Source organism: Syngnathus leptorhynchus, chromosome 12, assembly GCF_054491065.1.
Source record: "Syngnathus leptorhynchus isolate UIUO chromosome 12, UIUO_Slep, whole genome shotgun sequence".
NCBI classification, from domain to species: Eukaryota; Metazoa; Chordata; class Actinopteri; order Syngnathiformes; family Syngnathidae; genus Syngnathus; species Syngnathus leptorhynchus.
Window position 1 is genome coordinate 2031562 of NC_141206.1, and position 25692 is coordinate 2057253.

Genomic DNA, 25692 nt, shown 5'->3' on the forward strand with positions numbered 1-25692 from the left:
CCTTCCATTGTGGAAGCAAGGCCTGGAGACTCTGAGGCGGACTCTCCAATCTCTGGGGTCGAAGTCACTGAGGTAGTTAAAAAACTCCTCGGTGGCAGGGCCCCGGGGGTGAATGAGATCCGCCCGGAGTTCTTAAAGGCTCTGGATGTTGTGGGGCTGTTATGGCTGACACGCCTCTACAGCATTGCGTAGACATTGGGGACGGTCCCTCTGGATTGGCAGACTGGGGTGGTGGTTCCCCTCTTTAAGATGGGGGACCGGAGGGTGTGTTCCAATTACAGGGGAATCACACTCCTCAGCCTCCCTGGTAAGGGGGGGGGGGGGGTCATTGAACGATTCGTTTGAACGGATCTTTTGAGTGAACTGATTCTATTCAGGGGTGCTGGAGAGGAGGATCCGTCGGGAGGTCGAGCCTCGGATTGAGGAAGAGCAGTCTGGCTTTCGTCCTGGCCGTGGAACAGTGGACCAGCTCTACACCCTCGGCAGGATCCTCGAGGGTGCATGGGAGTTCGCCCAACCAGTCCACATGTGTTTTGTGGACTTGGAGAAGGCTTTCGACCGTGTCCCTCGGGAGGTTCTGTGGAGGGTGCTTCGGGAGTACGGGGTGCGAGCCAACTGATAAGGGTGGTTCCGTCCCTGTATCACCGATGCCAGAGTTTGGTCCCCATTTCCGCCAGTAAGTCGGATTCGTTCCCAGTGAGGGTTGGACTCCGCCAAGGCCGCCCTTTGTCACCGATTCTGTTCATAATTTTATGGACATCATTTCTAGGCGCACCCGAGGCGTTGAGGGGGTTCAGTTTGGGGACCTCAGCATCGCGTCTCTGCTTTTTGCAGATGACGTGGTGCTGTTGGCTTCTTCAGGCCGTGATCTCCAGCTCTCACTGGAGCGGTTCGCAGCCGAGTGTGAAGCGGTCGGGATGAGGGTCAGCACCTTTAAATCCGATTTCATGGTCTTCAGTCGGAAAAGGGTGGAATGCCCTCTCCGGATCGGGGATGAGATTCTGCCCCAAGTGGAGAAGTTCAAGTGTCTTGTGGTCTTGTTCACGAGTGAGGGTAGGACGGTGCGCTAGATTGACAGGTGGATCGGTGCAGCGTCAGCAGTAATGCGGACTCTGTAGCGGTCCGTCGTGGTGAAGAGAGAGCTGATCCAAAAGGCAAAGCTTTCGATTTACCGGTCAATCTATGCCTAAGGGCTCGCCCTTAGAGATAGGATGAGAAGCTCGGTCATCCGGGAGAGACTCGGAGTAGAGCTGCTGCTCCTCCACGTTGAGAGGAGCCAGATGAAGTGGCTCGAGCATCTCATCAGGATGCCTCCTGGACGCCTCCCTGGGGAGGTGTTCCAGGCATGTCCCACTGGTAGGGGGCCCCGGGGACGACCCAGGTCACGCTGGAGAGACTATGTCTCTCAGCTGGCCTGAGAACGCCTTAATTAACATTAACAAATGTCGGCATAACGGTTTTTTTCAACCTTTTATTCAAACACAAACACATTTGATTTCATAACACCATCAACTACAAGCCAACAAATACAAAATTAAAACATCAATGTCGGCATAAAGTGTGTTGGCGGGCAATGGCATAGCGGCAATGCTGTCTGTCGTGAATCTTCGCGAAAGACCAATCAGTAGCGCCAGCGAGCGTTATATGGAGGAGGGACTTTACGAGTCAGTGACGTAATATCCCGTTCACGAACGAGTCAGTGACGCACTTCCGGTTCACGACCGGGTGAGAGACTGTTGCCAACGGATCAGTGTGTCGGTGTTGTATTATAGAAAGAAATGTGTTAATTACCCGAGCCAATTATTATATATAATAATTTTTGGGTGGGGGGTTGTGTAGTTGTATTGTTTGATGTGTATGGGTTGTTTCCACTGGATGTTGTATAAAAAATAAACCGGAATAGTGTGTGTGTGTGTGTGTGTGTGGGGGGGGGGGGGGGGGGTCATTGAACGATTCGTTTGAACGAATCTTTTGAGTGAACTGATTCTAAATATTCAGTTCACCTAAAAGAACTGGAATGCACATCATTAGCGAATACTCCCTGCGCACAATGATACTGCCACGCCCACCAAATGCCGTGGATGTCTAATTACCTTTTATCTAGTACGACAGCCAAAAAAGCATGTTCTCAGAGGACTGTTTTAAAGATAGAAATCACAAACAATCTACGGTGTCTCAGCTACAACATTCTAAACACGCTGTCTTGCCTAACAGAATGTTACTACCAGCAGGACGAAAATTAATTTCTTGAGAATGTATTGTTATGCTACTAAATCATTCTTTAACTCTTTAAATAAATGTTTACCGGACTGTTTTGTTGCCATATCCTTTTCTGTGGGAACAGAGGCGGAGACTTACTGGAAAACACTCCATGGAAAGTGCAATCTTAAACGTGCGATTGGCCAAAAGTATTGACAGACAGTAATAATGACGAATCAGAAAGCACAGCGATCGGGCTTCGAACAGATCCATATACTACCAGAGCCACTGCGATCTTATGTAGTTTGTCCCTCCGTAACTTGTGAGATCTAATACCGCTTACGACACTAGTTTCCTTGACGGGAAATGGATGGTCCTCGTACGGCCAGTTGCGCAGACCTGAACTCAAAGATGGAAAGTTCACAACTTGTTTTAATAATTGTTCGACTCAAATAGCGTTAATGAGATAGTAAGATCGTACATGGAATAATACTGACACAATTTAGGTAAGTACTACCTTTTTTCTCTGTCCGACCGTGAAGACAATATGGCGCTTACGGGGGTAGTGGGGTGAGGTGATTACACAAAATCAACATTTATGTTTCTGTCAGTGGTGGCTCGTTTCGGCCTTTCACCTCAGGGGTCGCCACAGCGAAACATCTGTTTTTTGTCCAGATGGTTCGCAAGAGAATTTTTTTGACACACTTTTTACGACGGATGCCCTTCCTGACGCATTTCCCCGAGGTTGGGACCGGGAGAGACCCCTTATGGCTGCATATGGTTCCCTGACCGGGAATCCACTCAGGCTGCGGCGGTGGTCCATCAGGGAATAATATCACGTTAAAAAAAGAGTACGAACGTATAAATTATACGTTTATTATAAATTGTCAGGGCTGAAGTTATTACGTCTCTATACACGTCTGTTTATACGTAGTCGCAGTAGCGGTAAATGTTGCAAGACGTCAACATTCTGCACATTAAATGTCTGACAATAATTTACAATAATTTTCTTGACAGCCCATTATGACCATGGTCTCGGCAAGAATGCTCCAGCTATTTGTGCTTGCATTTTTGGCTTCGGCTTCGTCCTCAGCAGGTCTGTACAGTTGATGTTTTTAAGTGCCGTTTAGGTTACTCTTGCTGTGTGGTCCAGATTGTGAAAATGTGTAAAATAAAACCCCCGATTTGGAACATTAAAATTTGGGGACTGAACTTTCAACTAGTTTGTGTAGAAAATTAACTTTCCCAACACTGTTAACCAGAGTGTTTTTTGTTGTTGTTGTTGTTGTTGTTGTTGTTGTTGTTTTAAACATGTTTAATAAATGCTGTTCCAACTTCAAAAACATAATCGGTATTTTAATATTGAAGAAAATCCCAAATTCCCAACATTGTTAACCGGAGTGTTTTTTTAAACATGTTCAATAAATGCTGTTCCAACTTCAAAAACATAATTGTGTAAATAATCATGATTTTATTATTGTACAAAATAATCATGATTATGATTTTTATCCATAATTGAGCAGCTGTAGGTAGTTATCATACATTACTAATGTGTTAGTTTGAAGTGTAGAATGCAAGTTTTGACTCACAAATTGCAACACAAATGTGCCTATTTTGAGCCTTGTTATGTACATTAACCATGCATTTCTAGTCTGTTACATTTGAAAAGTGTCCAGAGTGATGCAAACAACTCATAATTATTTATCACAAATTTCTATTTTGATTTCAGTTATTGCTGCCAAGGGTGGGACAACTATATCTTAGTTTCAGGGGCAATTACTTTTTACATGGAGGAAGATAGATATGCTGTTGGCAGTGTTTTGCTTACTGTCAAATTTATTGGTGGAAAATTACAGTTATAATTTGTATTTCAGAAACTGGAAGCCATTTGGTGATAACACCACAGTCTCCAGTGCTACAGATTGGGACTAACTTCACAGCTACATGTGTGATCATTGACACAATTGAAGCCACATCAGACGACCTGTACTGGCATCTTTCCCGGACCATTATCCCAAGAAATCAGTACACTAAGATCAACGAGTCAGCACTTAGTGTCACCATTCCAGTTGAAAATGAGGAGTCAGAATGGTTATTTTGCCACTGCGAGGAAAAGTCTTCTTATGTTTTCATAAACAAGGGCAAATTTATTCATGGCATCCTCCTAAAAAAAGCCTGTAAGTAAAACATTTAACTCGTATGACATTCAAAAAACAGGTGCATTATTCAACATTCTTGCTAAGAAAAGTTTTGACTTGACTTCCAATTCTAGTTCTCTTCCAAGTATTGCAGTTCCTAGATCTAATATTTATTCCTCATTGATAGAAAGAACCTTCCTTTTTTCTCTATTCTTCCTTTTGACTTCCATCCATCTTCTTCCGCTTATCCGGGGTCGGGTTGCGGGGGCAGCAGCTTTAGGAGGGACTCCCAGACTTCCCTCTCCCCAGTCACTTCATCCAGCTCATCCCGGGGGATCCCAAGGCGTTCCCAGCCAACTGAGAGACAGTCTCTCCAGCGCGTCCTGGGTCGTCCCCGGGGTCTCCTACCGGTGGGACATGCCCGGAACACCTCCCCAGGGAGGCGTCCAGGAGGCATCCGGATGAGATGCCCGAGCCACCTCATCTGGCTCCTCTCAACGTAGAGGAGCAGCGGCTCTACTCCGAGTCTCTCCCGGATGACCGAGCTCACCCTATCTCTAACGGAGAGCCCGGACACCCTGCGGAGGAAACTCATTTCGGCCACTTGTATCCCGGATCTCATTCTTTCGGTCACGACCCATAGCTCGTGGCCATAGGTGAGGGTAGGAGCGTAGATCGACCGGTAAATCGAGAGCTTTGCCATTTGGCTCAGCTCTCTCTTCACCACGACAGACCGGTACAGAGTCCGCATTACTGCCGACGCTGCACCGTGTGAGTGCGAGTGCGGATGGTTGTTCGTGTCTGTGTGCCCTGCGATTGGCTGGCAACCAGTTCAGGGTGTCCCCTACCCACTGCTCGATGATGGCTGGCATAGGCTCCAGCACACCTGCGACCCCCGTGGGGACAAAGCGGTTCAGAAAATGGATGGATGGTTTTGAAAACCTGTCTTCGGGCCAAGTTTGTTATGATTTCACAAGTGCAGACCAGTATTTTTTGTTACCTGAATACCGGTCATTCTTTTCAAGTACTCCTCCTTTCAGTGATTTATTATAAATGTTTTATGCTGTATACACATCCTGTATATCAGAACCGCGATGTTCAGTTTATTATGGTTTCATAGTTACAGAATACATGGATTCCTCAAATGGAAATGCAGCCCCTTTACCTTTGACTTTTGCCTTTTTACTATACCAATTTTAGACCCTCCAGAGAAACCCAAGAATGTGACCTGTATTGCAATTCAGGAGGGGCATTATATTTCAAAAAACTTCAAATGCTCATGGGAACCAGCAGAACACCAGACCAAGGAAATGCCAACAACATATATATTACATGTTGAAGTCATCATGTGAGTATAATTCCCTTAATCCCATCCATCATCCGTTTTCTGTACCCCTTTGTTTTTTAAAGGTGAACCATGATTGTTTATGATCTGAAACCTGGCATATGTGATGTAATCTGTGCATGCATGTGTGTGTGCACGTGTGTGCGTGCATTCTCAGGGTCTATCAGGCCTACAACAAGTCAACGAAAGAAAATACTGCTACCGTGACAATGAACAGTTTCCCAAATCATTTGGACCTGGATATTTGGGTAGTGGCTCACAATGAACTGGGAACTGTAGAGTCTGAACGCCTGAAACAAGAGGCTAACTGGTTTGGTAAGTCCTTGTATACAGTATCTCACAAAAGTGAGTACACCCCTCTCATTTCTGCAATGTCCAGCACCGCCGTAACCCTTTTAGGCATGGGGTTCACCAGAGCTTCACAGGTCCCCGCTGGAATCCTCTTCCATGATGACATCACAGAGCTGGTGGATGTTGGAGACCTTGCGCTCCTCCTCCTTCCGTTTGAGGATGCCCCACAGATGTTCAATAGGGTTTAGGTCTACAGTTTATTGAAGGAACAATAAATGCCAACATGTACTGTGGGTACTGAAGCAGAGCTGATCCCCTCCCTATGTAAACTGGGCCGCGGCGCAGTGTTCCAACACGATAACGACCCCAAACACACCTCCAAGACACGACCACTGCCTTCCTAAAGAAGCTGAGGGTGAAGTGATAGACTGGCCAACATGTCCCCAGATCTAAACCCTATTGAACATCTGTGGGGCATTACGGCGGTGCTAGAAAATAATGGTGGCCACACAAAATATTTGGGTTCAATTTTGACATTTTCAGTTGGGGTGTACTCACTTTTGTTGCCAGCATTTTACACATTCATTGTTGTATTTTGAGTTACTTTGAAGTAACAATTCATTTACTTCGCTGTCCAAGCTCTACAGCGACTACTTAACATTGTCTCAAAGTGTCATTTCTTCAGTGTTGTCCCATGACAAGATATAATTGAAACATTGCAGAAATGAGAGGGGTGTACTCGCGTTTGTGAGATACTCTAATTATGGTCAGCTCTGCTTTAGCATCAGGAATGACTAATGTTTTGGAAAATCATTTTTCGACATGAAATTTTGAAATACTTCCGATTTGATGAATTTTGATTTGACACCAGTCCTGGACCATTTCTGATTCAGTTGTCACAACTTTATTCTAAAAAGAAAAAAAAGCATATTTAAAAGAAAAAAAGATTTATTAAAAAAATGAACACATGCTAATTATTACAATTATTATTTTTTTAATCAATCTCTATTGAAAACGATTTTTTAAAATTACATGTACAAACTGTATCCACAGCCTTTATCATGAAACTCAAAATTCTGGTGCATCATCTTAACACAGTTGCTTATCATCTTTTTTACAACGGATTAATTGGGTGTCCATCTGTGGTAATTAGAATTAGGTGATTGGACATGTCAAGTCAAGTATATTTGTATAGCGCTAAATCACAAGCAGTCTCAAAGGGCTTCACATAGACAAACAATTGACAATTATTCTCAAAGCATCCCCTGATCTTGAGCTCCCAAAAGAGCAAGGAAAAACTAAAAAAAACCCGACCAGGGGAAAAATGAGAAACCTTGAGAAGGGACCACCGATGGAAGGATCCCCCTTTCAGGATCACCAGGCTGCAATGGATGCAAAGAGTTTACATAAAATACATAATATGGAAATCAAAAAGTGGATGTCCAGGCCAAAGCGAAGAGCTGTTGGAGGAGCCCTCGATCGTCCTGGCAGTGTCTTCGAGGAGGGTAATCCGCTGCAGTTCCCTCATCCTGAATTGGTCCTCGAGAATCTAGATAGCCACTGTCAGCTTGGGTGTCGCCTAACCACCTCCCCAGTCGGGGAGGGATGGGGAGAGTGGGGTCGGGGAGAGGGAGCAAAAACAAACTCCAGCCGAATCAGCCACTACAGGTTAATTAAAGGCCATATCATAGAAATATGTATTTAAACGTGTCTTAAATGTTTCTACTGAGGTAGCAGTTCTAATATCCATTGGTAGGGCATTCCAGAGCTCTGGAGCCCGAATAGAAAATGCTCTAGACCAGCCATGTCCAAAGTCCGGCAGCCTCTGTGATAAAATCTTTAGTATGTGGCCCGCCGCCATTGTTGACCAGCGCTTTAATACACACGTACCAAAGCTATTTTATATTTATGCCGCAGAAATGTAATCTCGCGCGACCCGGCGTGATTTCACAGCGAGAACATGACTCCAGCTGTCCTGCTATGCGGAGCATGCGCAAGTCAAATGCGGAAATAAACCCGTTGTAAAAAGGGTACGCGCGAACCGGCTGCGTAAACCCTGTGTGAAATGTTCATGAGACGAAAATAATTTTAAACTCATGCATACAGTTCATACAGTTTGTTCAATGTTATCGTATTTTATGTATTACTTATAACTCCTGTTTAAAATGTTCATGAGGCGAAAATAATTTTAAACTCATGTAAATTTAAGGTATTTCACACAGTTTCACCCAATCCACTGACTCTTTCAAAACCGGACTTAAAACTCACTTCTTTAATTTGGCATTTCTGTGATTCCTGTTTTTATATCCTGGTTGTCGTCCAGTTGTTTTATACTTGTCCTTGCTTTTTATTCTTGTTTTTACTTGCCATGTAGCACTTTGAGATTCCTCCGAATATAAAGTGCGTTATAAATATAATTTATTATTATTATTATTATTAGTTTGTTCAATGTTATCGGACTCTTCAGATATGAATGAAAGGCAGAATTTGTGTTTTTAGAGTTGTTCACATCTGCCTGAGTGACTTATATTTGGTTATTTTGTCATTTAAAAAATAAAGACAATTGGGAGAATGAAATTTGTTTTATAACAGTGTTTATTTGGATGAAATTGTAGTTAAAAAAATGTCTGAAAAAACTACTGGCCCCCGGGCCCCTTCACTTTATCAAATCTGGCCCTCCTTGCAAAAAGTTTGGACACCCCTGCTCTAGACCCTGCAGATATTTTCTTGGCCCTCGGTGTCACTAAAAGACTAGCGTTTTGCGAACGAAGGTTACGAGACGGAACATAAGGAACAACTAGGTCGACGAGATATGAAGGCATTAAGCCATGCAATGATTCATAGGTTAATAGAAGAACCTTGAAGTCACATCTTAAATGGACAGGGAGCCAGTGTAAGTTGGCTAATATTGGGGTAATGTGATCACATTTTCTTGTCCGTGAGAGCAGCCTTGCCGCAGCATTTTGTACTAACTGTAGACTTTTGATGCTGGACTTGGGAAGACCAGAGAATAATGCATTACAGTAGTCCAGGCACGACGTGATAAACGCATGTATAATAATTTCCGCATCACTGGTCGAGAGGATTGGGCAAATCTTAGCAATATTACGAAGGTGAAAAAACGCAATTCTGGTTATATTCTTAATGTGCTTTTGAAAGGAGAGCGTTTGGTCAAATATCACCCCAAGATTAGTTACAGTATCACTCTGAGTGATAGTACGGTGATCTATAGTTAAAGTGGTTTACTTAAATAAATGTTGATAACGAGCTGGACCAATTATCAACATCTCAGTTTTAGCTGGGTTAAGACGAAGGAAGTTGAGAGACATCCATTGCTTGATCTCCGCGAGGCACGCCTCAAGATTACAACAATCTCGCGGATCTGTCATTGATAACGGCATATATAATTGGGTGTCATCCGCGTAACATTGAAAACTAATATTCTATTTACGTATTATGTCCCCAAGCGGAATCATATAAATATTAAATAGAATTGGTCCTAGTACCGATCCCCGTGGGACACCACATATAACCTTAAAGAGCTCAGAGGACGTATTGCCATGGACCACTCGGTGTGTCGTGTCTGATAGATATGAGTGAAACCAGCATAATGCTGACCCTGAAATACCAACACAACCTTTAAATATCGAAGTCTACAGTGTCAAAGGCAGCACTAAGATCGAGTAGTAACAATACCGATGAAGTGTTTGAATCCATAGCTATGAGGAGAACATTAGTCACTTTAGCAAGTGCTGTCTCAGTGGAATGATTAGCTCTAAAACCAGACTGAAAAGATTCATATCGATTATTAGCGACCATGTAATGATCTACTCAGTGGCCTAGTAGTAGAGTGTCAGACCTGAGACTGGAAGGTTGTGGGTTCAAACCCCGGCCGGGTCATACCAAAGACTACAAAAATGGAACCCATTGCCTCCCTGCTTGGCACTCAGCATTAAGGGTTGGAATTGGGGGGTTATATCACCAAATGATTCCCGAACGCGGCACCGCTGCTGCTCACTGCTCCCCTCTCCCCCAGGGGATGGATCAAAATCACATGGGGATGGGTTAAATGCAGAGGAAAAAATTTCACCACACCCAGATGTGTGTGTGACAATGATCATTGGGACTTATAAGCTGCTGTGCTACTACTTTATCAAGAAGTTTTGCTATGAATGGGAGATTTGAAACTGGCCTATAATTACCGAGACAGCCCGGGTCAAGATTTGGTCGCTTAAGTAGTGGTTTAATGATAGCAGTTTTAAAGGCTGTTGGCACTATCCCAGAGGAGACAGACAGATTAATTATATTTATGCCGGACGGTCCTAAAACTTGAAATAATTCGTTAAATAGTTTGGCTGGAAGCATGTTGTTTGTTTGGCCGCACTAACTAATTGTGTAAGGCTTTCGAGGGACACGCTTTTAAAATTTTAAAGGGTTATTGCATAATCGTCAGCGCCGGTAATTGGCGGTTTGACTGAGCGATCGGAATGGTCATCTTGATCTCATCCCTAATGGATTCAATATTTCACGTGAAGAATTTCATGAACTCGTCAGCTGAGTGAAAGGACTATCGGGGTTCGGCTGGCGTAGTGTTCGCTTTGCCACTGTATCAAATAGGTATTTAGGATTGTTTTTATTGAGATTAATGACTTGCGAAAAATTACGAGTTTTTGCTAAGAGAAGCGCATCTTTATATTTCAGGAGGCTGTCGCGCCATGCCTGATGGAAAACCTCAAGTTTGGTTAAACGCCATTTGCGTTCATGCTTTCTACATAATTGCTTAAGCGTATGTGTTTCATCTGTGAACCATGGAGTAGGCAATCTACGGCGAGTTTTCAGACGTAGCGGCGCCACAGAGTCGATGGCATTTAACAATGTAGCATTGAATTCATTTGTAAGATTATCAATACAGCCGGTATATGGAGGGAATACGGCAGTTGCTGGCAGTAGCTCAGATAGCGCAGTTGCAGTCATGGAGTTAATATTACGACTGCTATAATTCTGATTGCTCTCTTGTCTTTGACTAAGAACTAAAATTTCAAATTCTATTAAATAATGATCAGACAAAACAGTAGTGTATGGCAGTACTGTTATATTTGAGGTTGCCAGTCCTCGGGATAATACCAGATCTAAGGTATTTCCATTTTTATGCGTTGCTGCCTGTACGGCTTGCGTAAAACCAAACGTATCAGTTAGAGTCTGAAATGCCGAAGTAAGTGGCTCTGATGGTAAATTCATGTGGATATTAAAATCGCCCATGATTATTATATTATCCGCATTTGTCACTAGATCAGCCACGAATTCTGAAAATTCATCCAGGAAGCCAGAGTAAGCCCATGCTGTACAACAGGGGTCACCAATGCCGCTCCTTAGGGTCCGGTGTCCTGCATGTTTTCTATGTCTCCCTGCTGTAACACACGATTCAAATGGTCAGGCTCATTATCCAGCTATACTTTAATATTTTTGATCAAAAGAAGAGAGAACCCCCAAAGTATTCTGGGAGAAAAAAAATGCTTAAAAGCAAAACATTTTAACCTTAATTTAGAGAATAAATATGGATGTCACATATCTGATGTCACATGTAAACATGAAAATGTTCATGATTTAATGTTTACTCTTTCTTTGTCATGCAGCCAAAACAAACCCCCCATCAGATGTTGAAGTCTTTTCAGAAAAGACATTTCCCACATCCCTTCTCATAAACTGGAAACATCCCATACCTAAACAAATGATTGCATTAAAATACCAAATAAGGTATTGCCGAAATGGATCTCACAGTTGGATTAATGTAAGTGTGTTTTTATTTATAGAGCCAAGATTAATTGTAAGAGATAAAGGTAACAAAATGACAGGTTAGGAAGTTTAAGTTATTTATTTTATTTTGTCATTTAGGTACCTGATGTTGATATTGCCAAAGAGACAGAATCTTTTAGACTCCAAAAGCTGCAACCCGACACAGTTTATACAACTCAAGTGCGCTGTAAACATGTCAACAAGGAATATGGGTATTGGAGCAACTGGAGTGCCAATGTTACCAAGAAAACATACGAAGATAGTGAGTATCATGGGCGATTCTTAAGAAAATACAGTAACAGGTTTACCCATTGCTAGCAGCAAACCTTTCTGTACAGACAGAATGAGACTACATTTTATGAAGTGATTTTCTCAATCAAAGAAAGCAAACCAATTTGATATAAATCAAACGAATATGATCTTGCTGCAACCATTTGTATTTTGCTTTCATTTGTTATAGGACCAACGAGTAAACCGGATTTATGGACGATAATTACTGAAGGTGAATCCATTAATGAGCGTCAAGTGAAGTTAATATGTAAGGTAAGTTCCATATAATTCACCTAAAGCCCAAGTACACACAGCCCTGTCACTAAGGTCTTACAAGGTTTCAAAATGCACTGTTGAACGTACTGTATGTAAGTTATAAAGGAAAGTTGATTGTTCAAGATTAGGTTTATGTCTAGAAGAGTTGTCTTTCTGTATTTAAATACTAACTGAATAGAAAATGCATGATTGTAGAAATTATTAATCGAAATTCCCCCAAAGGAAGTTTTTAAGTTGACTGTACTTAACTGTCAAATCAGTGGGATCTCTTTACAACTGTCATTGGGATTCATCCTGAAATTATTCTTACTTCTGTTATTTACTTTCCCATGACAGAATCCTGTGTTTTCCAATGGAAGGATAACGAGCTACAATATAAAGGTTCAAACACGAAAGGAAAGTGTGATGAATAGAAATATGTCGTGGGAAAATATTCCTGTCAAGGCTAACACCTTCCCTAGCCTGAAGTTCACTGTTTTAAAACAGATGACTCTGCTGGACAATATGACTGCTCGAGTGTATGTCAGTGCCATCAATTCTGTGGGGGAATCTCCTCAGGCATCACTCGGTATCCCAGAGAAAGCACTTGGTAGGTGCGCCGCACTAGATTATTTCAGCAAATCTCTGTTACATTTCAGTGGAATTTTTTTCATTGGAATTTAAAGTCACAGACATTAATATTGTGATACTGTACAGTCCTCTGTCAACTGAAATGGTACTGAATGCCGTAATGTCTGGACTATAAACCGCACCTGATTCTAAGCCGCACCAGCTAAAATTCGAGGAAAATCTTGTTTTGTTCATGTACTATGTTATGCTATAGATACTATAGGCCACAGGTGTTTTTTCATGTTTAATTATCATTTGTAAGAGAATATACACAAAGACGATTGTCAGGAAAGAGATGGTTCTTTGGTGACACATACCTCTTAACATGACACAGATGAAGGAGCTCTGCAAACCTACAAACATGAATAAATCTCAGCAACGACCATAATAAACTTAATGTACAGCAAACACTAGCAACGCACAACTATCCATCCATCCATTATCTGTACCGCTTGTCCCCACGGGGGTTGCGGGCGTGCTGGAGCTTATCCCAGCAGTCATCAGGCAGTAGGCGCGGGACACCCTGAACTGGTGCCAGCCAATCGCAGGGCACACAGAGATGAACAATCATTCGCACTCACACCTAGGGACAATTTGGAGCATGTTTTTGGGATGTGGGAGGAAACCGGAGTGCCCATAGAAAACCCACGCGGGCCTGGGGAGAACATACATCCTCCACACAGGGAGGGCCGGAGGTGGAATCGAACCCACACCCTCCTAACTGTGAGGTGGTCGTGCTAACCAGTGCGTCACCGAGCCGCAACACACAACTAGTCATAAAGAAATGGGAGTACTTACAGGGGTAAAGTTGGCAATTCATGTGGTCCACAACCTTGTTTAAGTGTATTAGACATAACAAAAATCACAAAAAAATCCATAGACATAGAATCCTTGTTTAAGTGTATTAGACATAACAAAAATCACGAAAAAATCCATAGACACGCCACACCAGACTACAAGCCGCAGGGTTCAAAGCTTGTACAAAATGTAGCGGCTTATAGTCTGGAAAATATGGTACCTCTACTCAGTATGGTTGTGTGTGCTGCTATGAGCATAGTAGTGTATTTCAAATCATCTGCATTAATGTTGCTTAACTGGTAATATGAAGATTTTTTTTGATGCTATACATTTCAGATCTCGATCCAGTGCAGGGGCTTAAAGTGCACCCACAAGGTGACCAACTTTTACTCCAATGGAATCCTCCCAACAATACAGCTGTTACACAGTATGTCGTGGAGTGGGTTAGTGCTAATGACATGGACTGGCAGAGGGAAGACAAAAGTAACCAACAAACAACCATAAAAGGTAATTTACTTTTTCACATACCGTATTTTCCGCACCATAAGGCACTTCGGGTTAAAAGGCGCAGACTCAATTGCGGGGTCTATTCTGTATTGAATCCACACATAGGGCGCACCACATTATAGGGCACATGCATGCCATGACTTACGGTAAAGGAAAAACGTCACGGGAGCAAGACAGTGAGTTCGGTTGTACTTTATTCTACTATTTAACCATGTACTATACTGTACTCACATTTTTGTTAATAGATATTCATGCGCAAATCCATCCAAGTTCTCATCTTCTGTATCCAAATTAAACAGTTGGCAAATTCGCCATTAATCATGCCAAGTTCCCCCTTGTCAGTGTCTCGTGGTTGTCAAGTTGCTCTTCGGCAATGATCCCGGCTTTCCAGAAAGCTTGAATTGTGCCTCATATATGTGTCACAATGCCCCTTTGAGGGTCCTAGTGCTGTTTACTTTGCACAAACCCATTTTTATTTACTTGTCAATGGTGGTGGTGGTAGTATGTACAGTCCTCTGATTGGTTTACCGCCCCGGTCTACGTAAAATGTAGTCCTCTGATTGGTTCATCGGGCCTACATATTCTTATTCTTCTCATCCGTTCAGTCGAGTCCGACCCTTGGATACGTTATTAGTCAGTTCCCTCCATGCTTCCCTGTTGTTCACGGCTTCTTTCAGTTGCTCGATGCTCATTCCTACGTATTTCTTGATGGTATCTAGCCAATGGGTTTTCGGTTTTCCTTGGTTCTTTTGCCACTAACTATTCCCAGTAGTATCTCCTTTTCCAAAGAATTGGCCCTCATCACGTGCCCAAAATACGTAAGCTTCCGCCTCGTGATCTTGCCCTCCAAGGAGATATCTGTGTTGATGCGCTTCAGAGCAGCTTTCTTGTTGACCCTAGCTGTCCACGCAATCCGTAGAAGTCTTCTCCAACACCATATGTTGCAATTGGGAACACGATGGCTATGATCAGCCTTCATTTGGTGGTGATTGAGATGTCCTTCCATACTTCCATACTTTACGCCCCAGCGCTAATCGATGAGTAAGAAGCTATTAACCACTTCTGTTTCTTCATTATTGATCTTTATGTGGACTGTCTTGTTAGCAGTGGTCATGATCTCAGTCTTCTTGATGTTCAGGTGGAGTCCCATCTTGCTGCTTTCTTCTTTCAGTTTCAGGATTAATTTCTTCAGGTCTCTCTCATTCTCTGCCAGCAGCGTTGTATCATCTGGATACCTTAAATTGCTAATGGTTCTTCCGCCTGTCTTCACCCTGATATTCTGGTCTTCTAAATCCAGTTTCCTCATGATTACTTCAGCATAGAGGTTGAAAAGAAAAGGAGAGAGAGTATTACATATTACATATTACGTTTCTGTGTGGCGGTAGCCACACAACATTTACATAAATCAATGTGTTGTTTTTAACACTGGATTGCTGGATCGTTTTTTCTCTATTATAAGATGACCACTCAGTTTCCGCATATATTCAAAAGAGTTAGATAAATAAAGGCATTAAAACCATGTCAAAGTCAAAATTTTATCTCACTGTCGCCTTTTTTCCAATAGTGTTAATTTAACATGCTTCACTTTACTTTTCTTACACATAGGCATCCTAGAGAAGTTTCTTTGCTACAACATATCTGTGTATCCCATATATTCTGGATGGACAGGAAAACCAGCAAGAGTAGAAGCTTTTCTCGAGGAACGAGGTAAGGCTGCATACTCACCTTTTCTTAAATGTTAATTGACAATCCCACCAGGCAGTACATGTCAGTACAGTTTAGATTTGTCTTCTTGTTTTTATTAACTTTGTTTGTTGGAGTTCACAAATGTCATAAAACAACAGATACAAGTCTTGCCTCTAAACATTCCCCCCCCCCCCCTCACCCATTCAAACCCAAAACTCAAACCCATTAATGCAAGGACGCTCATGAATGCGTTAGGTCAAAACGCAACACAGTTAACACAGTAAACTAAAATAATAATAATGTTAAAAAATAAATTTAAAAAAAGGATATGGGTTGAGAAATAAAAATAAAATAGGGATTGGGGGCTTAGTCAACGCCATCAGGTAGAGACGCTAAAGCCTGTACAGTCAAACTCCTACATACAAATTCAATTTATTCCAGGACTTACTTTGTATGTTAAATATTTCCCTAAGAATACACTTTTTTAAATTTCCATAAGAATAGACTGTAATTCGTGTAATTCATTCCACAGCCAAAACACCAACGATAACTCCTTAAAGCTTACATATCATGTTCAGAAATGTTTCTGTTTTACGTTTTACTCATTCCGTTGCGGTCTATGTAAAGTGGAACAGTGATGCTTTTGGCTGAATTCCCCGTTTTGATACACAGGTCACTCTTTTATCTCAGAGCAAGCTGTTCATTAAATGCAAATGAGATACTTCACACCCCACTCCCTCCAGGCCACAAGACGTGCGCCTCCCTTTCCGGTCTGACATATTTGTACCGTATTTTTCGGACTAAAAGTCGCTCCGGAATGTAGGTCGCATTAGCCATAAAATGTACAATAACGTGCAAAAAAACATATACAAGTCGCTCCGGAGTATAGGTCGCATTTTGGGGGAAATTTATTCGACAAAATCCAACACCAAGAACAGACATGAACCAGCAACAACAGGCTAAAGGATACGGGATGCTAACGTGACATATACACAAACGAGGAGCTGAGAACGGGCCTGATGTAACATTGAGGGTTATTCAAGTAAGTATTATAGTATATAGTATAGTATAGTATATCTGTGTCACTCCAATTCATTAAATCCATCGATCGTGCTTTATGTAAACAATGCCGCATATACGCCGTGCCGCTGTCGTCGGACTCGGAAGTTGCATTTCTAATTATTCCACAGTCCCATATAACGATATATAAAGTATGTTTCAAATAACTATCACATTACAACAATATTATCAAACCATCTGTGTCACTCCAAATCATTAAATCCATCGATCAATTCCTCCTTCTTTATGTCAACGCCGCACGTGCGCTGCAGAGATCTACTAATTAACTATATTGTAGCGTTAACAAAGTACCAGGAAAGACGTGGGTTTATATAACAACAATATTATCAAACCATCTGTGTCACTCCAAATCATTAAATCCATCGATCAAATTCCTCGTTCTTTATGTCAACAACACCGCGCGAGCGCTGCAGAGATCTAGTATATAACGATATTGTAGTGTTAACAAAGTACCAGGAAAGACGTGGGTTTGGTAAACGGCTCTTTATTTAACAAAACAAGAGTTCAACGAGCCAACAACTACTGAACTTCCAGCCACGGAGGTGGAAGAGAGCTCCATAAATAGGAGCGTGCGTGCGTAAAAGCCATGTCCGAGCCCCATCCATCGTCCCCGGACAGCCACCCGGCCGAGTGGCACGGGTGACGTCACTTGCAGTTCAAATGACAGTAATCCCTTGCTACATCGCGGTTCGTTTATCGCAGTTTCACTACATCGCGGATTTATGAATTTTGGAAATTTGTGAAAAAAGTCACATATAAGTCGCTCCTGAGTATGTTGCCCCCCCACCCCCCCCCACCCAAAATATGACAAAAACCGCGACTCATAGTCCGAAAATTACGGTATATAAATCTCACTGGAGTATAAATCGCTCTTTGGGGGAAATTTATTTGGTAAAATCCAACACCAAGAACAGACATGTCATCTTGAAAGGCAATTTTAAATAAAAATACAATAGAGGCAAAAACAGGCTGAATAAATGTACGGTATGCTAACGTTACATGACACTTAAACAACGAACTGAGAACGTGTCTGACATAATATATTAAGAGTTATTCAGATAACTATAGCATAAATAACAACAAGTTTACCAAACAATCCGTGTCACTCCAAATCACTAAATTCAATGAAATCTTCATCCTCTGTGTCACTTTTAAACAACTCTGCTAACGGTAGATGATGCAGCGCTTTCTCTCCTATGTGGCTTACGTCAGATTCATCGTCAGTTGCATTTCCAATTATTCCGCAGTTTGGTGTGAAGATAACATGCGTAATGATATAATGTGTTAATAATTTCAGACATAAGTCACTCCTGAGTATAAGTCACCCCCAGCCAAACTATCAAAAAACTGCAACATATAGTTATATATATATATACTTATAGTACATACATTCCGTAACTGAGTGTAACTTACAGTATGTGAACTTCAAACTAACTTGTTATTTTTATTATCCATCCATTCATTCGGTCCCTGTATCATCAATGCCAGAGTTTGGTCCGCATTTTGATTGATTGATTGATTGATTGATTGATTGATTGATTGATTGATTGATTGAACTTTATTCATCCCACAGCGGGGAAATTCACGAGTGCAAGAATAATACGAGTTCAATAATAAAACAGACAAGGACAAACACAAGAGCCACACATTAATTTTATCAGGTGCCACGCATGTTGTAAAGTCTGACAGCAGAGGGAATGAAGGACATGCAGAACCGTTCCTTCCTCCACCGAGGGTGAAAAAGTCTGCCGCTAAAGGAGCTGCTCAGGAACCGCACAATCTCATGGATTTCCGGCAGTATATCGGATTCATTTCCAGTAAGGGTTGGACTCCGCCAAGGCTGCACATAAACATCATAAATGAGAAACTGAAAATGTGCCTGACATAACATATTCAGTTATTTAAATAACTATAACATAAATAACAAGTTTATCAAACCATCTTTGTCACTCCAAACCATCCAAATCTTCGTCCTCTGGCGTCACTTATATACAACTCCGATGACTCCGGAAGTATATGCGGCGCTGAGGTCAGAGGCCTAGAGCGCCCTCATGCGGTTTAGGGTGAAAATAACATGTGAAGTAATGTACTAGTAATAGCAAGTAAGTAATGTGTATGATGAAGTAATGTGTTAATAATTTCACATAATTTCTCCTGAGCATAAGTCACGCCCCCAGCCAAATTATGAAAAAAAAGCGACTTATAGTCTAGAAAATATGGTATGCTCTTTTTCCATAAATATTAGCATTAAATAATTTTGGTTACATTGTGTTAATGGTCTATTTTTTTTCCAGCTCCTTTGGTAGGCCCCTCTGTTCGACTGAATGGTAAACCAGGACGAAATGAAGCAGAGCTTGTCTGGAATGAAATTCCTCAAAATCAACGACAAGGCTTTATCACAAACTACACAATTTTCTATTCAAATGGAACTGAATTCTGTATGTATTTTTGGTAGCTTCCTGAATTAGACTAATTAGTTTTGCACATCTCTTTGTAATATTCTCCCTCAAATGTATTGGAACAAATCTTTTATTTTTGGTCGAAATCTTTCTGGTTGCAAGTCAAGTTAGTAATTTGAGACAAGAGCAAGGCTCGAAAATAGCAGATTCACATCGCAGTTCAAGAGTCAACATTTGCATTTTGCGCCACAAACACACTGAAACGTAAAACTGGGAATGGCTCACAAGCGTCATCTTGTGAATCAACGACAAGGCTTTATCACAAACTACACAATTTTCTATTCAAATGGAACTGAATTCTGTATGTATTTTTGGTAGCTTCCTGAATTAGACTAATTAGTTTTGCACATCTCTTTGTAATATTCTCCCTCAAATGTATTGGAACAAATCTTTTATTTTTGGTTGAAATCTTTCTGGTTGCAAGTCAAGTTAGTAATATGAGACAAGAGCAAGGCTCGAAAATAGCAGATTCACATCGCAGTTCAAGAGTCAACATTTGCATTTTGCGCCACAAATACACTGAAATGTAAAACTGGGAATGGCTCACAAGCGTCATCTTGTGACGCTTCTGAGGAAGGTTATAGGAAGTAGCTGAAACATGTACAGTAGGTAAAAACCTTTCCCTGTCTGACTAAAAAAAAAAAAAAGCACTCATTCCACCAGACGACGCCAGTCATACTTGAATTGCTTTGACCCATAAAAAGAGCAAATTCAAGATTTTCTGTGAATAACAGAGGCCGAGAAACTATTCCCTATTTAGAAGCTGTGTATCACATTCAGTTGTAAATACTTTTGAATATCGCTTTTGTTTCATAATCTTCTTTTGATGGCAAACCGACATTTTTAATCATCTAATTCTTCAGTAGATTAGTGTACATGTACTTTTTCTTGTATTAAAAACTGTCCACAAATCTGTTTTCCCTCATTAGCAACAATCACTGTTCCTGCTAACGTTACCTCATATGTGCTGACTTCACTGTCAGCTAACACCAAGTATGATGCCTGGATCAGGGCAACCACCAATGGAGGCTCAACAAATGGCACAAACCACTCTTTTACCACCCAGAGATACGGTGAGTAGGATCATCTGTTGCACTTCAGCTTGTTCATTTGTATGTTTCAAATACATCAGTAATACTTATAATATATGTATTTATCAAAGTAGAAGATTCCATATTCATGTTGCTGCTCTGAAACAGTGGCTATGTTTACATCGACACATTTATTTGGATTGAAAGCCTGATGAGAATAAAAATGCTTTATGTGCACACCATATTCAGAATTTTCAGCCCCAGTCAAACCCATTCCAATCAAGATTTTATTTTGATGTCGATTGATAATCTGAACAGCACGCATGAAAACGCTTTCTCCGAGATGTCTGAAAAAAACTTCTTCACTTTGCATGTCTGTGACATCTGTATATGCGTTTCTGTTACTCCCAAGAGCTAGTAGAATCGAAAGAGCAAAATGTATGGCGGGTGCAAGAATTGTCCTCCTGAAGGTTAATTGCAGCTCCATTAAGAAGTGTTAACTTGACTTAATAGCACAAATGGGGAAAAATATTAACCTTTAAAATAGAAATAAAAAGCAATGTTGACATGGAAGTCGCAACGGCTTCTTCTTCTACTATTTTTGGTATATTTGGTCAATCTGCCCATGTCAAAATGCTTTTTTCCGCTTGACTGTGAAGCATAAACATGCAAATCCTACTCGTATCAATGTTTTCTGTGTCCATGAAAACAATGCATCTGATCATAATTTTAACCCAAAATCTGATTAGATTAAAGAAATTTTGTCCATGTAAATTTAGCCACTAATTTCTAAGCAAAGTGCCATGGCGAGATCACGAATGTCGCTGCAGCAAATTATCCAATTTCATTCATGTAATCTGTCCAAAAATTAGTGCTGATTATAAAAACACAAAATCTAACCAATCAGATTAATTGTACTAGTCATGAGTGACAGACAATACGCTTTACAAAAGCACTGGAACTTTTAACATACATCACTCTGCCTCACAGGTGTTCTACTAGTTAAGGCTGTTAATTTGGCCAAGATTAACATTCAGTGGTTACTTAATAATACTGTGGGTTGTTAAAATGATTTGGCTGAAATTACAAAGAATGAATTGCAACCACTGATCGTACCTCCAATTGCAGTTCCAACTTAACGTGCTATTCTGAAAGGATTTTGCACTCATGACCCACTAATGAACTGAGGGCGGCTCGGTGTCAGGTTAGCGCACTGGTTAGCGCGTCCGACTCACAGCTAGGAGGGTATGGACGCCTTTGATTCCACCTCCGACCCTCCCTGTGTGGAGTTTGCATGTTCTCCCCGTCCCTGCGTGGGTTTTCTCGAGGCACTACAGCTTCCTTCCTCTCACATCCCGAATACATACTTGGTAGGCCGATTGAGCACTCCAAATTTCCCCAAGGTGTGAGTGCGAGTGTGAATGGTTGATCGTCTCTGTGTGCCCTGTGACAAACCGGTCCAGGGTGTCCCCCGCCTACTGCCCGATGACTGTTAGGATAGGCCCGCGACCCCCGCGGGGACAAGCGGTATAGATGGATGGACCCACCACTGATTTTCCCCCTCGTAATAAGTAGAAATGCTTGCTTTGCACCTGCATTGGCAGTTTGGATTGATTGATTGATTGATTGATTGATTGATTGATTGATTGGTTGGTTGATTGATTGATTGATTGATTGATTGATTGATTGATTGATTGATTGATTGGTTGATTAATTGATACTTTGTTGATCCCGGGGGTGGGGAAATTCAGGCCCTAGGAGTATTCATACCACAGAACGGGTATATAAAAGACACACAAATGACATGAGCGCAACTCACTAGGCTCCTATAAGGCTGCCACACAACGGCGCCACAAAGAAAGCCAGAAAGTGCGAAAGTTATAAGCCATCAAAGCAAAGCAACAAGACAAAGGAAAAAAGTAACAGTGGCCAACCAGCTCCCCTCAATACCAAAGAACACCCCAAAACACACAAAATAGCCTCCACGGGTGGTCGTGAATCGGTAAAACATCATAAAACATGTGTCCTGGGCACCCAGTCGGGGCACGTGCAGATAGTCACCATGGGGCTGGCACGGCGAGGGTCGTTGGTTCCGATGAGCACGAGGGAGCGGACCTCCCACAGGGGTCGTAGCTTGCGAGGCCAAGGAGAGGGACCTGGTCAGCACTAGCCGGATGAGCAGGATGGCCGTCGTAGAGTCACGCCGGTCCCGACCGATGTGCGCAGCCATCTCGGGCTCCCAGGGGGAAAAAAAATCCAATCCGAAGCGATCTGCACACGCCGAGGTGCGGTTGAAGGCACCAGCATCACCGAATGGACAAATAGAAAGAAAGAAAAAGGAGAAAAGAAGGAAATAAAGTGGAAAAGAGAGAACGCTGCTGAGAGGCTGCCACTCACAGCGGCGCCATACCAAAAAAAAAATTACATTTTCAGAACGCAAGCTTTTGCCACAGGTTTGAACAGGACCGTTAGGAAACTGTTATCTGTCGTCACCAAAATTTGCATACGCATCACTACTTATGCTCACATAAGTCTCAGAAAATATGACTATGATCACCTCAATATTTTGGAGTTTATGGACATAAGTGTTTTTTTCTTTAAGTGACATTAAAAGGTCACTTGGATGGACTGAACATTGGCAGCTATGATAGGTCTTTATGTAAAAATGTCAGAAAATTGAAAACATTGATTTTGTGTGTTGTTTTTTTTTTTTAAATGTACATGGCATATTTACTTTACATTATAGGAGTAGCTATAATTTAGGTTGTTGATTCTGTATTAGAATTTTCCTGTAATTTTGTTTGTTTCCCACAGCACCAGGGGAGATTGAGATGATTGTGGTTGGAGTTAGTCTTGGCTTTCTCTTTGTGGTTCTCTTCACCATGTTACTGTGTGTCTACAAAAAAGATGTGTAAGTAAAGAAGGATTGTTTTCATGCTTTGGAGGCGATAGGAAAGACGTTTTTATCAAATCTTCTCTTAAGACACTACAGTTGAGGCGATGAAATGTGTGAAACTTAACTCATATTTAGTTGAGTATTTATTTGATGGATATTTTTTATTATGATTAATAAATATTTAGTTGATAATCTCTTCTTTTGTTGTGATATACCAACATTTTCAGTCTACACCATAAATAAACAATGGGAGTGTATGCACCGCACCATGGTAGGCTGTTGATAAAAAATGTTTGCTGTGACTCGTCACTAAATGCAGCTTTGTGTCTCTTTTATAAATGCAACTAATTTATAGTCATCTGTTTCTTCACACAGGATAAGGAAGAATTTATGGCCTTGGATCCCAAACCCCAGAAAGAGCACCATTGGAAACTGGTCCCCTGATTATCCTTCAAAAGTAAGGACTGTGATTGAAATAATCAATATAGTAATCAGTGTCTTTTGCCATTATAAAAACTTAAACCCTGCAGGCATTGTTTTAAGTAAAATTGTTTTAAATAACGTAACATTTGGTCATGATAGTCATACAAGAATACAAAATACAAGATGTTCACACAATAAACTATAACATTTCAAATTTGAAAGGAGAACAACGGAGGCATGTGTCACGCACATTAAAATATTAAGTACTTGTCATAAGTAAATATGAAAGTTAACATACGACATTAATGTTGGATCTACCAAGGCAGCTGGCAAACTATCATTAAATTGGCTTATTACTTCCTTTGGTCATGTGAAATGTACATTCATCACTGATTTTTGTTTGTTTTGTTATTACAAATGTTTATATGTACTATATATGTTTTATTATTATACAGTATGGTGCAGTAAAGTTACTCAAGTGCATATCTGCATTAAAGTAAACATCATTCACCAAGTCCGGTCCTAAAGGGCTTGGTGACCCCTGTTATAGAGGGATGACGTAAACAGCTGTTGGTGCGCTTATTAATCGCATTAACAAACAAAGGGCAACAAAATAGTCATTACACATTTTTAGTATATCTGATGATAGTCTCAACTAATGTCACTGTGCACCACAAAAGCTAATGCTATTTTCTACAGAAAATAGTTCAATCTTACACTGTACATTCACTTTCACATCACTCAACAGTCCAAACATGCCTACCACATCATCAGCTATTTTTGTGGATGGCGACCGTATAAATATTACCTGTACCTCACGTTGTTGGTGAAGTGTACATATGAAACATATTTATATAAATTATACCATAGCTACTTCCACTACTTTCTAAAGTTTGTTTGTTACCTGGAACGTAATGTGCATTATACATTTCACAAAATGTTGTATTACTGCTCTTTTAAAATTGTCTCTTTATGTTGCTTCGCAGCCGGAGACACTAAAGGAAAACTCTCTGTCTGGCATCAGTGTGCTTGATGTGGATGTAAGTGATGGAAAATCTGTGTCTGAGGAAGACAAAACGAGCCTGGCTCTCAAGAAGGACAAATATCTGTCTGAGGAACACAGCAGTGGTATTGGAGGCTCCTCCTGCATGTCCTCACCTCGTCAGAGTGTGTCTGACAGCGACGAGGGTGCTGACATTGCTGACACCACTGCCAGCACTGTTCAGTACTCTTCAGTGGTAGCCTCTAATGGTTACAAAGGCCAGACCCCGAGCGCTCAACCTCACCAGCTCATTTTTTCCCGTTCAGAGTCCACACAACCACTTCTGGACTCTGAGGAGAACCCAGACCTTTTAGTGCAGGAGAGCAACAAAGCTTCCCAACCGTTCTCACGACTGCCTTGCTTCACACAGGGTTTATGGAACCAAGACAATGGCACCTTTCCTGAGTCAAACCAGCTGGAGGTGGAGTCACACCAAGTGCTGTTGCCGCTGGACACGTGTACCTCGGGAGAGGGCAATCAGCAGAAAACACTTACAGGTGGCGAATCTCTCTCCAGCTATATGCCACAGCTTGGTGGCTACAGGCCACAGTAAAAACACATACAGGAGATTGACAATAGATCTGCCTGTGTTAATGTTGCATGGTCATTTCAAGTTTTTGGTGATAGCAAAAGACGAGTTCTGTTCTGTGTTTGCTCTCAACTAACCAGAACTAATCTTTTCAAGAATAATAGGAATGCATAGAGTATATTCCAGTTGGAAATCCTTTGATTATATTGTTGAATTGAGAACAGCATTATGTCGGAATGATCACTGGAAGCCATGTCCAAATGCCCATACAAATCCTTCAATATCAAAATTTGTCTGGTAGTAAAGATGTATGCACTGTT

General features: G+C 41.4%; 1 protein-coding gene across 1 annotated transcript; it reads left to right on the forward strand.

Annotated features, from left to right (window-relative positions):
• The first annotated feature begins 2461 nt into the window (after positions 1-2461).
• Positions 2462-25692, forward strand: il6st (interleukin 6 cytokine family signal transduce). Its single transcript, XM_085925938.1, has 16 exons — positions 2462-2705; positions 3217-3295; positions 4074-4376; positions 5538-5685; positions 5840-5997; positions 11607-11761; positions 11866-12028; positions 12227-12309; positions 12649-12901; positions 14056-14226; positions 15832-15933; positions 19287-19430; positions 20381-20524; positions 23297-23393; positions 23754-23835; positions 24788-25692. Exons 2-16 carry the CDS (start codon positions 3223-3225, stop codon positions 25394-25396), a joined length of 2685 nt encoding a protein of 894 aa, XP_085782064.1. The 5' UTR covers positions 2462-2705; positions 3217-3222; the 3' UTR covers positions 25397-25692.

Excerpts from the sequence above, each read along its gene's own strand:
- il6st (XM_085925938.1), top strand. The coding sequence starts at position 3,223 with ATGACCATGGTCTCGGCAAGAATGCTCCAGCTATTTGTGCTTGCATTT. Across the intron at positions 12,902-14,055 it reads TATCCCAGAGAAAGCACTTG|ATCTCGATCCAGTGCAGGGG; the intron begins GTAGGTGCGCCG and ends TATACATTTCAG. Across the intron at positions 23,394-23,753 it reads TGTGTCTACAAAAAAGATGT|GATAAGGAAGAATTTATGGC; the intron begins GTAAGTAAAGAA and ends TTCTTCACACAG.